At 40.5% G+C, this 13,724-nt stretch overlaps 1 protein-coding gene across 2 annotated transcripts in view; it reads right to left on the minus strand.

The window, feature by feature from the left end:
• diaph1 (diaphanous related formin 1) overlaps positions 1-13,724 on the minus strand; it is a 101,653-nt gene that overhangs the window by 37,995 nt on the left and 49,934 nt on the right. For both annotated transcript variants that reach the window (XM_079631660.1, XM_079631661.1), the window contains one exon: positions 12,075-12,189. In XM_079631660.1, coding sequence (XP_079487786.1) covers positions 12,075-12,189 — 115 coding nt within the window. The remainder of the gene's footprint in view (positions 1-12,074; positions 12,190-13,724) is intronic.

Genomic DNA, 13,724 nt, shown 5'->3' on the forward strand with positions numbered 1-13,724 from the left:
CCGCGATAAGAGCACGCGTGTGACTTCTCATATCTTGTCATCTGTATCTTTGAAGACGCATCTCTCTGTGGTTTCTCCCAGTTATTAGAAGCATCAAACGCTCGCGACATAAAATGCGCCACTGTGAGCTTAACGCCTGCAGGGTGCGTGGTTAAAAAAAAAACAAAACAAAAAGGAATTAAAAACAATCTCCATCTTCAATCAGCGCTGCATGTTTGTGTGCATTTCTCAACATCTCGCTCGCCTGCTAGAGGACGACAACGCGGCCATGTGACGCTTTAATATTTGAGATGTCAAATAAATGCCAAGACATGAACATTTCTCTCCTTTGTGCGGCACACTGGGTCATATTCAAATAACGCCATATGCTCGAGTGCATATGGTAAGAGCCACAAATACACACCCCGTCGCTCGCTGCTTCTTCTGTAGGTAGGTCGCATGTGGAGCGTGTGATTTATCGCTTTTCACAGTTCTTTGCCTATTTACCAGCGTTTCTCCAAATCCCCATTAGAAATCTCCTTCTCTCTCTGCATCCTCCTAAACGGGGATAAGAATTTAAAATTCACAAAAGAACACACTTCCCCTCTCTCTCTCTCTCTCTGGAGCTCGTTTAAAAAGTGGCTAATCTCCCAAAGATAAAGCGCAGATTAAACGGAGCGAGCGCTAAAACGTATCTGCGGCTCCAGCAAACATTTGAATGCAAACGAATGCTGGAACGGAGAACCGGCGGCCGCACAAAGGCACAGACGGCTTGCTCGATAATCTGTTGCGTTTGGCAGAGCCGGTGAGGCCAATGAACAGATGTGTTTGAGGGTGATAAAGAAGGTATGAATGCGCAAACCAACACGTTATGCAACCCGAACGCGAGAAGAGGGTCAGAAACGGGCTGAAAACAAGCTTAGAAGGACTGACAAGACCAAACTTCACCTTTAAGAAAAAGACGGGCACCTTAACGCATTAAACGTGCAAGCGCTGTTTCTAGAAAGCATTAAAGATAATGCGACTATCATATAAACACATTATGGGGCTCATCTTCAGAAGAACAGCAAACAGCTTCAAAAACAAGACGAGATCTACAATGCGCACAGAATACTAAAGTGGACCGTACAGCATCTCTGCGCTCGTGTTTCTGGCCCGTGCATTAACCTCAGCATGAATGAGAGAGCCAGATATGAGATTATGCATTCACTCTTCACACAGCAAAAACACAAAGAAATCTCATTCATCCATTAGAACCTCAAACCCGAGCTGAATGCATTACTGGGAGCGATCAGAGGCATTTCATTAGTGCGTTTGCTCATTTGATGGGTTACTTCAACAAACTCCTCACACAACTTTGGTGCATAACTCGCCGACACGAACGACACCTCGAACTACGGGGCTTGCGGCGTCTTTAACGATTTTAAAAATCCTTTTTGTTAAGTGAAATAAAATAAAACATAAATATTAGATGAACCAACACTAAACGCTACTCAGAACATTTTAACAACCACAAAGCAACTTCCAGGAAACCAATTACATTAGGGATGCAACGGATCGCAGTTTATCAGTGATCCGTACGGACAGGCTCTGTGGTTCGGCACGCATGTGATGCGCGGACTAATTGCTAAGTTTAACCATCATAAACTAAAGGTTTGTTATTTGAACGTGTTTTCGTGCCTTGCCAGTTTACACATTCAAGCGATTTTAAATGCAGAAATCGGGACTCGCGCTGTTAGAGAGAGAGGAAGAGAGGCACGTTTCCGAATGGATTCGTCTTTGGCGTTTCCTTGAGCTTGAACTGAGACAAAATGACATCAAAATACCCGTCTCAGCAAATATTCCCTCAGTTACGTCTTAAGTGAACATAAACAGTCGAGATAGATACCGGATGTGTACCAGTATATTCGGTCAGTGCATTCAGTCTTAAAGTGACAACAGCCTAATAATTCTGATGGTGTTTATGTTATGTTAATAAAACAACAAAATACAGCTTCAACAAAGATGTATCTATATTTAATTTCTACAGTGAACACGATAGTGTTATATTACATTACATTTCTGTGCCTGAATGCTACAGAGTTTGCAATTTTTTATTTACTATGAATCTATGCTTGTAATTTGTGCATTTGTTCAGTTGCCTTTCATAATGTTTGAACTTTATTAGTTAGGCTAGAAGTTTAGTTAGTTTTTGCTGTGGTATCAAAGTACTTCAAGTGAGCTTTAAGCAATAAACAAAAAGCAAAGTTACATCCATTTTAGTAGCACAGACCTTATTCAGAGCAGTGTCACGAGTCGGGATGACCGGTGTGAAAGTGAGGCTTTGAGGGATAGACTGTATAAAGCTCCTAGATCACATAATTTTCCACAGCTCAAGTTGTCTGGAGTTTAACTGTCTACTGTCATTTCTAGGAAAGTAATTTTTGCAGCAATTCGTCAAGAGATTTTTGCAGCATTTCGTTAGAACAATCCAAAAGCACACTAAATACCAGTTCAACCCATGAAGAGATGTGTCTGTCCCTCACAGCCTCGCTTTCATTCCTGGTAAAAATCAAAGATGGCGCTGCTGTGAATAAGGTCTATACTTCGGCCGTCCATGTTCAGCGTGGCAATTTTTATGGATGGTGCGCGTACAACAGCGCATGCGAAAGATGAACGTTGAGACCGGAGTCCACTAGGTGGCAGTGATGTACAGTGCAGAAGTCAAAGAAGAGAGATACAAAACAAACAGCATATCCTTCATAAATTTTGGATCTTGTTCTAAACTCTGCAAGCAATGGCTGATCTGCTTCTTTTCAAAACGAATGTACTTTAAATGACACGACTCAGTGCTGCCCTCTGACGTCTGGTAGAAAAATCAATAATACTACACGTGTCAAACTTGATCTGGAACGTGGAGAACGTGGAAAATGAAGTTCACCAGGGCCTTTAGACAAACCAACCACAACACTCGTATCACAACTAGATTTGTACTTTTTCAGAAGAAATCTGAACACTGCAATTTTAATAGAAATCAAATTACCAACGTGAAATCCGACTAATATTAGTTGTAAACAAACACACCACTTCAACATTAACAGCATTAATTTCACGCAGGGAGAAAATTCATCTTATTCTCCCAAGACAGTTTCAGCAATTTACTCTCCCCGAGACTCTGGATGTGATTTATGGTCATTATTATTGTTTTCACAAGATATTTTCCATTTGCCTCATGAGAAAGTTCAACAAAACTCAAACTTGGGTACAACCAACGTGAATTCCAACAACAATAACAAATGATTCCCTCCGTTTCTCCCTCCATTACTAAACAAATGCTGTGACTGACTTAAAATGGAGATATTCTACACTTATGAAACATGTACATTTACAGCTGAAATTGAGTTTGTTTCATACTTGGTGTGAAATTAGAATAAACAGAACAATATCGTGCGTTCGTGTGGACACTAATATAGTTATCATTCTTGGTGTAAACGGGGCTTAACACAGTTATTTAGCTGTGTATTACCGTGAAGCTGCTTTGAAACCATCTGTAATGTATAAAGTGTGTGTGTGTGTGTGTGTGTGTGTGTGTGTGTGTGTGTGTGTGTGTGTGTGTGTGTGTGTGTGACCGTACACGCATTGATGCTCAACACGAATGAAGTTCCTAACGGATAAATAAAGTTAATTGAATTGAATTATATAAATACATGTGATGAGACTTTCAAGGAAGTTTTATTTTGACTATTTTCCACCGTCTCCATGAATTAGACTGTAAATGCCCATTGAAGTCCGAAGTCTTTTGCGAGACTCTTCTTTATGTGTACAGATGTGACGTATTAAGCAATATAGCCTATTAGCCGAGACTCCTCCTTTATGTGTACAGATGTGACTAGCCGAGACTCTTCTTTATGTGTACAGATGTGACTAGCCGAGACTCTTCTTTATGTGTACAGATGTGACGTAATGACGCAAAGACATGCTCGAATTTCCCGCGGAAATCCACCAGTACCACTGGAATTAAAAACGTTATTACAAGCTTACCGTTTAGAATTGAGCTAAGGCAAGCAGATCGTTTTGAACACTTGCTGATTATGTACTTGCTCAAACATTTATTTTGGATAATTTTAAACCCTAAAAAAAAAGTTACGGACTGCAGCTTTAAGGTTTAATGACATTTTTTTTCAGTTTGTGTGGAGCGGAGGGAAAACGTTGTCTTTAAAGTCTTATTTTAAAAAGTGCAAGAAAAATCCTGTTTTCATTTATACGACTCCTTTTCATTATCGGTTATAATAAGAAATGCGAAACGTATGAATGCGCAGATAACCAGATGGAGAGAGAGCGAGAGATTGATGCAGGAGAATAAAACGGTAGGAAGAACATTCCGAAGATATTACGGAAGTCCTTTTACTTTCGATAGGCCGGTCAAGAGCAATTTCCTACATCCCACCAGCTGAGCCGCACAAAACTGCTTCCAATATAAGAGAACGACAGACTCTGAGGGACCGTAAAGCAGCAGTTAATGGCACAAAACCACACCACAGAGATAAGAACAGCCCGTATAAACAGACACGCTCATATCAGCGCACTTCAGGGAACCTCTGGGTTTATGAGGACATTAAGACCTGACTTTATATCTGGGCTTTTGGGAATCGTTGAAGCAGGTGGTCCATTCCGTAGACTGTTTTATGAAGGACACATTAAGATTGAGACCCTTATAGACAAACACAGCAGATGAGCAATGTGTTCCAGCGGCCCGTGAGGACCAAAACAAGAAGGCATTAAGAGAATTTTATGAAGGATTTAGACATGACGGTCTTCTGGGGACAAGGAATATGAGAACGGCGAGATATGAGGACAGAATGTGCCAGAATCAACTGAAAAGAAGAATCATATTTCACCCCAAACTAAAAAAAATAATAGCAATATTTGGCTTAAAAGAGAATGTGGCCTATTTGCAGGACCAGTACAATAGTGGTTGTGACAATTTAGCACATTTCAAACAATATTACCATAATCGTTATATGAACATTTGGATTTTTTTTGTAATTTATTGATTCTAATTAATATATTAGAATATTTTCCATATTCAAAACAGAAAACACTGTGTGTGTGTGTGTGTGTGTGTGTGTGTGTGTGTGTGTGTGTGTGTGTGTGTGTGTGTGTGTGTGTGTGTGTGTGTGTGTGTGTGTGTGTGTGTGTGTGTGTGTGTGTGTGTGTGTGTGTGTGTGTGTTAGATTCAAATTTTTGAAAAAATTCTAGATCAAAGCTCAGTGTCAGGAATATTGGATCCAGTCTCTTTAAAAGAAATGAATAAAAACGAAATAATTATTAAAAATAATAAAAACAACAATAATATATTGTAATATTATTTAATAATTACTAATGATGAAAATAAATAAATGCATTCATAATTTTTCCCCTTTAGGTTTTGGGGTAAATATGAGCCATGAGGTTTTTGAGAAGCAAGAACTTTCTGCTCCCGTGTCTTTAAAACTTCCATGTGTAAATGCCCTATAACTGCCAAACCTCCGCATAAGTTAAGGAAGAAGCGTTTAAGACATTTTGTCTTATGTAAGTGGGGCTCAATTAACATTCTACTGAGACACGAGGTAGACGACAGCCAAACATCTCGTCGACCTTTAAAAGTCGAACGACTTCACTACAAATGAGTGAGCAAATGAGGGTCAAGCAGGAAGATATTGATCTAAACGGCGTGAAAGTACCGATACACATTATGGATCTGTTGTGTTACAAACTTTTTGAAATACTAATTTGTGATTTAAGGATTACCAAACGCAATCATTTCACACACTAGTCTCATGTTACCATATTTACCCCCGACTTCACAGACAAGGCTTCAGTCTAGTCTCAGACTAAAATGCATGTTTGAACAAAGCAACTTGCACTGACAAATCTTAAAATATATCAGTGTCATTGTTTTGTCTCAAGATACACACCAGTGATGTGTTTTTCTAAGGCATGTTTCTAAAAGCTACTAATGCCCTAATTTGGCTAATCCTGCTGCCAGCTGCATAAACAGGCATTATGTTAAGACTGTGTCTTAAGAACCATTATGTCCAATTACCAGTTAGTTAGGGTAATCATACTTTTCAGTATCAAAATAGACCAATCTACATTTTTATTCAACGGACTTAAAGTTATGAACAAGTTATTAGCAGTTTATGCAACTGGCTTAATCTAATCCGTGTATGTGAAACCAGGCCATAATGTTTAACACTTTTGGCTAATGTCTTAAAGGGATACTCCATTTCATTTTCCAACTCCCCTAGAGTTAAACAGTTGAGATTTACCGTTTTTGAATCCATTCAGCCGATCTCCGGGTCTGGCGGTAGCACTTTTAGCATAGATAATTGAATCTAATTAGACCGTTAGCATCTCTCTCAAAAAAATGAGTTTCGATATTTTTCCCATTTAAAACTTGACTCTTCTGTCTCTTCCGACTCTTCCGACTCTTCCGACTCTTCCGACTCTTCCGACTCTTCCGACTCTTCCGACTCTTCCGACTCTTCCGACTCTTCCGACTCTTCCGACTCTTCCGACTCTTCCGACTCTTCCGACTCTTCCGACTCTTCCGACTCTTCCGACTCTTCCGACTCTTCCGACTCTTCCGACTCTTCCGACTCTTCCGACTCTTCCGACTCTTCCGACTCTTCCGACTCTTCCGACTCTTGACATTGTGTAATAAGACCGACAGAAACTGAAAAGTTGTGACTCTCATTCCTGTGTAATAATCAAGGAACTGCTGTCGTACCAGCAGGCGCAATGATATTACAAACTTAGTGATGAGTATATATATATGAGAGTATAGTTCCTAGTCATATTGGATTAGAAAAGAGTTTCATTTTTCATTTTCATTTCATTTCCTGTCGGTCTTAGTACACGATGTAACTACAGAAGAGTCAAGTTTTAAATGGGAAAAATATCGAAACCCTGTCATTTTTTCAAGAGAGATGCTAACGGTCTAATCAGATCCAATGATCTATGCTAAGCTATGCTAAAAGTGCTACCGCCAGACCCGGAGATCGGCTGAATGGATTCGAAAACGGTAGAACTCTGTTTAACTCTAGGGGAGTTGGAAAATTAGCCCATTTCCCCAAAAAAGTGGAGTGTTCCTTTAAGTCTTTCCCCATCGTCAATGAAATACTAACTGAGAGACGAGTCAAAATAGTTTTCAATCATCTCAAAATAGCAAATATTGTAGATTTATTGTCTGGCTGATATTCAAGTTCAAGTCAAGTCAAATTTCTTTGTATAGTGCTTTTCACAACACACATCGTTTCAAAACATCTTTACAGAATATCACGATGTTAATTTAATGTTTATAATAACTTCTACATGCCTTATAGACCTCATGCACTAGAGACACAAGAGCGAGCAATCTTTAGAATATTGTGTTTGAACCGGTGTTTTAATTGGCTCGTGAAGTGGATTTACTTATTGTAGAGTTAACGAAAGTTATCATGAGCATTGTAATGTTTGATGCGGATGTCATAACAAATGTAAGTAGAGCGGGGAGATTTTAAAACGAGTGGTTTATTCATGAATCCATAATATCTTACCTTCATGCGATCGAAACACAAACCGGAAGACAACACAACAAGCGCAGCGCGAAAAAGGGGCGGAGCTACAGAAGCTCTATAGTCACAGTTGATTGGCTGTAATTCAAGTTCATGACTAACACAGTGAGATCACAAGCAAGCACAGAAAACAGCAAGACTCGTACATTTGCATCCCACTCTTTTGGTTGAGATGTATGTGTGTGTCCTCTGCTGTTGTGTCTCTGGGTCTATAACTCTAAGTGAGTCTGGACAGCAGGGACTGATATGAGACGAGACCAGCCGCATGTGTGTGTGTGTGTGATAATAAAGTAGGTCGGAGTATACATCAGAGGAGGAGACGTACGCGCGCTCGTGTTTGTGTGTGTGAGAGCAGAGGTGAGCGGCTGAACGAGATCCTGAGAGACTCAGCTGGTCTCCGTGGAGACGGGAAAAGCAGGCCGCCAGCGAGACGGAGAGAAACATTAAAAGACTCACAGAGAGAAGCCAATCAATAACACACAACAAACCCGTGAAACAAACCTGTCTCGCTTTTAAGCGCAGAATGAAATGGAAGGAAAATTGCAGGAAAATAAAACCGCCCTCCATCGAGACTGTAAAACTGCTAAATCCATCAGCACAGACCTCTCTCTCTCTCTCTCTCTCTCTCTCTGTGTGTGTGTGTATGTGTGTGTGTAATTGGACAGGTTCAGTCATCAAAACTCACACAGCCTCTATAAAAATGCCTTAGCATTTGGCTTGGAAAAGGCAGAAATGAGTCTCTGGCCTGCACATGCACCGATATAAACGTGATCAGAGAAAGCAATCTACATTTTTATATTTTCCAATGAAGTCGAGCGCACTGCCAGGCCATTGCTATACTGTTCTGGGTGGATGCTAGCTGGTCTGAAGTCTGTAGATATGGTTTGAGTCTTTGAATGTACATCCGTGGGATTTTTCCCCTTGTTTTTTGCCCCAGCGGGTGAAAATGGTGCGTCTGATGATGACTTAGTAAAGTAACAGCACACAGGAATGGAATAATCATTCATGACAAGTTAAATGCTGAACTAACCAGATGTGATGTGAAGTGATGCGACTAACATGGAAGAAATAGCTTATATTGCTAATCAACCCCAAATCTATACTTCCGCTATATATTAATCATCAAAATGGACTATGTACTGACAAACTTTGGATATTAAAGGTCCCGTTTTTCCTGTGTTTTTGAAGCTTTGATTGCGTTTACAGTGTGCTATCATGCTATCACGCATGTTTCGCGTGTGTAAAAAAAAAAACTGTATTTTTCACAAAATTTACTTATCTGTATATTATATATATTTCACTGTCCTAAAAACGGGCTGATGACTTCCTTGTTCTATGAAGTCCCTCCTTCAGAAATACGTAACGAGTTCTGATTGTCCCAGCGGTTCCTGTGTTGTGATTGGACAGCAGTTTAGCGCACGTTGCCCGGAAAGGTCACGCCTCTTACCGTAACGTGGAGATGCATGCGCTCAGTGTTATTGTAAACATGTCTGTAATATTACCTTATCAAGTTGAGCCTCGACGACATGGCGACAAACACACTCTACAAACGCAACTCTTCCTCTTCTCTGTAGGAGCGCAACAAGACCACGCCCCCTTTTTTGTGTATTGCTGTGTGCGGAGGTTAGTCAAAAAACTGTTCTAGTGACGTCATTAAAGCAGGAAGTGGAGGATGTAGTCCGAACCGGCCGTTCGCTGTAGGCTTTGAAAGGGGACTTCTGTTAAATCAAATATCTCGCTTGGCATTGAACTGAGCTTTATCATTTTACAGGTATTATTTATGCTCTAACAGCAACATTACACACTACACTCTAAAAATGCTGGGTTGTTTCAACCCAATTTTGGGTCAAATATGGACAAACCTTAGCCTGGGAAAACCCAGACCACTTCCGGCAAATTTAGATTTGCTCTGCAAGTGGGTCTGGCAAAGAGCCCATTGAAACCCATTTCCAATCCGTCGAAATCACGGCACCAATCAGAAACGTTGGGGCGGGCCTTACACGATGACGACAGAGCAGAGACGGTGACTGACGCAGATTTTGTACATTACAAAGATGGATGCCGCCGTGGAACATCACAACATCACTCGTTCGAATCAGCTATCGCGTCTGTTTCAAGCGATTTAAAATTGTCATTTTCATTAACACAAACAGAGAATTGCTGAAAGTCTTGAGATGTTTCTCCGTCGCTCTGCATACGTCATATCATTCATCGCTCTGATTGGTTTTAGATCTATCCGACGTCCGTTGGTGACGCCCCTGTGGAAATGAATTGTCTATGGAGCTTTGCCAGACCCTTACTCAGTTACAACTGAGAGTTGGGTTAAAAATGTAACCCAACGGCTGCGTTTGTGTATATTTGACCCAAAATTGGGTTAAAACAACCCAGCATTTTTTAGAGTGTAGCTAAAGTTTAAAAAATGGGATCACGAAGAACAGGATCTTTAACAAATCCTTCAAGTTTTATGAGAAAAACCATTTTAAAAAAACTCACAAAAACCATTAAACACAAGGTGTGTGTTGCATTGCGAGCGAGAACGATACATCACAGCACATGCAGAGATGGATTTCATCACATTATCTGTGTGTTATCATATCCCTATTTGCTCTGGGAGTTCAGGACGCGTTCAAATCACTAACGCTGAGAATGAGCAACAGTAACTGTGATGGAACACACACCCACGGAATGGAAGAAGAAGATAATGTGCTTGAGGTCCTGTCAAATTAAATCAACAATCAGTGGCGTGACCTCACTGAAGAGGTCATCGACCTGCGACCCCACCGTCAGCAGAGGTCAGAGGTCAGCTCTGGCTGTCGGTGGCGTCCTTTCGCTCGGCTGGAGAGAGTGATGTGACTGGAGGAGAGAGAGAGAGATACGGCTGCGGTCGCCTGATGGAAATGAACAACAACCCTGCTCAAGGACACACACACACACACACACACACAAGCTCGTGTTTTACGGACAGGATCGGACAGATGGAAGATCTGAAAAGGGCAGCATTCATTTACAGTCAGATATCAGAAAAGGTTATCCTACATCAACTCAGACAGCTGGACGCGCACACACGCGCACGCACACACACACACGCGCACACACACACACACACACAGCGAGCTCAGGTGGTCCTGAGGAAAACAGCTGCCAAAGATGACATTTCAAGGTTTCGTTTTCCATATTCAAAACAGAAAACACTGTGTCTGCGTGTGTGTGTGTGTGTGTGTGTGTGTGTGTGTGTGTGTGTGTGTGTGTGTGTGTGTGAGATAAAGAGAGAGACTGCGGCGGATGCATGACAACATCACACTCTTTGAAGGTCATTTGCTGAAGGGCGAAACCACATACACAGGCCTAAAAACCTCACACACACCTTGTTAAAGTTGACAGTGCTGTATATCGTATCAGATATAAATATGCAATAAAACTATAAAGGCCACTCATAGAGGACAAAGAGCAGGTGGCAGGAAACACACACACACACACACACACACACATCTGACACTTGCTTCTTGCTCATTTCTAATTCATGAGGGGCTTTTGCATACAGTCACCGAAAATATGCCATCCAGGCGCATCTCAGGAAACCCTTCAAGAACATGTGCGGGTCATATTTCAAAGCAAAATATGATGAAAAACATTTTTTTTGCATTGTTATGCCTTTATACTTTTGTTTTTCCTTTGTTTGTTTTTTGTTATGAAATTAAGACATTTACCACAAACATAAATTAATACTACAGCAAAATGATAACCTGTATTATATAATTCATTGTATTTTTACATCATGGTAGTAATTATTGCAAATTACAAATGCAACAAATATTATTGATCCTAAATCTGGCTTCATTTTTTTATGCTTCATAGTAGTTTTTCTTTTGGTTTTTGTGGTGAAATGTAGACATTTAATTGTATTCAATTATTATATTGTCTTTTTGTATAACGTATTGTTTAATTGTATTTTACAGAGTTGTTGGTTGTATTATTGTTTTCCCTTTCTCTAGTTTTTAAGCTTAATAACATTTGGCAAAGGGACTGCCAATGAAATCTAGCCATTGGGCTAATTAGGGTATTTATATTCATGAATGTTGATTAATGTACATTGTCCCTTTATATATATATAAAAAAAGTTTTCATGAAATTCACGCTCTCTTTCGCTAAACTCGGTCTCTGTCATCATTAGACTCAGCGCTGGTCCTGATGTTGTTCTCTACACTGAGATGACAGTCATCTCTTCCACATCCCTGTATTCTGTCATCCCTGTTTGACCCAGTACCCCGGGGAGAGTCTCAGCAGACACACACACACACAGATGCGCAAGCACAGAGCAAGGGGCATCTCTTACCTTTAGAGGCTGTGTTCAGAGAAGGAGAGAGAGAGAGAGAGAGGTTTAATGTGTGTGTGTGTGTGTGTATGTGTGTGTGTGTGTGTGTGTGTGTGTGTGTGTGTGTGTGTGTGTGTGTGTGTGTGTGTGTGTGTGTGTGTGTGTGATGTGACGTGACTGGAGGATGGCAGGGTGGATGGACTTACTCTTGGTCTGTGTGGAGAAGGTCAGTGTGAGTTTGGCAAACAGCTCCTTGTTCTCATAGCGCTCCTCCTTCGCCTTCACCCAGAAACTGCCCTCAGAAAGATCCTCGGCTGCGATCTAGCACAACAGAAAACACTCGTCAATGCCTTCATCCATTCTGCAGTATCTTTACAATCATCCAGCATCCAAACACACGTGGTCCATACATTTGTCGATTCATCCATCCAATCCATATATCAACATTATTAATACTTCCATCTTTCAATCCATCCATTAATCATAAAATATTTGAATCTTTTCTCCAAATAATTCTTCAAAATGTTAAAAAACGGAGAACAAGAGACCAGTGTTAAGCATTATAGCATTATATAAATCATATTAAAAAATAATAAATAGTATAAATAATAGAAATATAATTTATATATAAATAAACACGCCAAGAGACACAATATACCAGATACAAAATTCTGCATGATACAATGTATCACACACACACACACACACACACACACACACACGCGCACACACACACACGCACGCACGCACACACTTTGACAACCATAAACATCATACAGCTGAGCTAATGATACTTAATGGAGGAACTGCTTTGTGTGATTATCATTATTGATAATGCATTTATGTAGTGACATTGTGCTTAAAAACATGCCTCGTTCACTGTATATATATATAAATAAATAAATAAATAAAGGGTTAGCGCTGGGCCTCGAGTGGCGTGTTGCTTGAACGCGTCCTAGTCTCTGGACAATATTATAGACACCGCTGATATGATCGTTCGGCTCAACTGTGTTTCTCCATCATCTATGGACGCTGCACTGATTTAATGGACCGTAGATTGTGAATCTGGAGTCCGGGGCTTTATTTTACCCCCATTCAACAAGATGAAACGCCACCGAGCGCTTTCTCACAGTCTCAACTCATAACCTCATTTACACAGAAGAAAAGCGCTGCAAGTCTTGGGAGCAGAATGAGTTTAACAGCAGAGAACAGGCTGTCGGGATATCAGTGCGAACCGCCTTCAGACCGCAAGCAAAGACAGAATGAGAAATGTAGAACAAGGATTAGAGGAAGACAGAATATGATAATAGACGGAGAATAAAAGAGGGTGAAACTCATTAAAACGGATCCCGATATTACGCACAAAAGAGAGAAAGGCGACGCGCTCCCAATGCACACTGGGACGGCCAGACAAAAAAAATGCTCCATCCTTTTGTAATTCTCTCCTCCTCTCAATCTCTCGCTGTTAATGCTCATCGCACAAACCTTTCTACCGTCCATCATCCTGTCTTTTACGGCCCCGCGACTCCGTTATCTAATATGGCTAAGCGAGGATTTATTTCAGACTTCTGGAAATATTTAATACATATTTTTATAGATTATGTATATATAGACAATGTTCAGCATTGATAATAATAATAAAGAAATGTGTCTTGAGCAGCAAATCATCATATACCACGGGCTGTTTAAATACTCGATTCTGATTGGCTGGAAGGTGTGCAGTAAAACCGTTTAATGCACAGGTAGTTCCAGTCAGTTTGATTACAGTTCGAAATTAATCCGCTACTATAAACATTGGTAACCATAGTAACACAGTTACACTTGCAAACAGAGTGAGAGACACATATGAAAACGTT

This window comes from Phoxinus phoxinus (genome assembly GCF_949152265.1).
Source record: "Phoxinus phoxinus genome assembly, chromosome: 12".
In the NCBI taxonomy this organism is placed as follows: domain Eukaryota; kingdom Metazoa; phylum Chordata; class Actinopteri; order Cypriniformes; family Leuciscidae; genus Phoxinus; species Phoxinus phoxinus.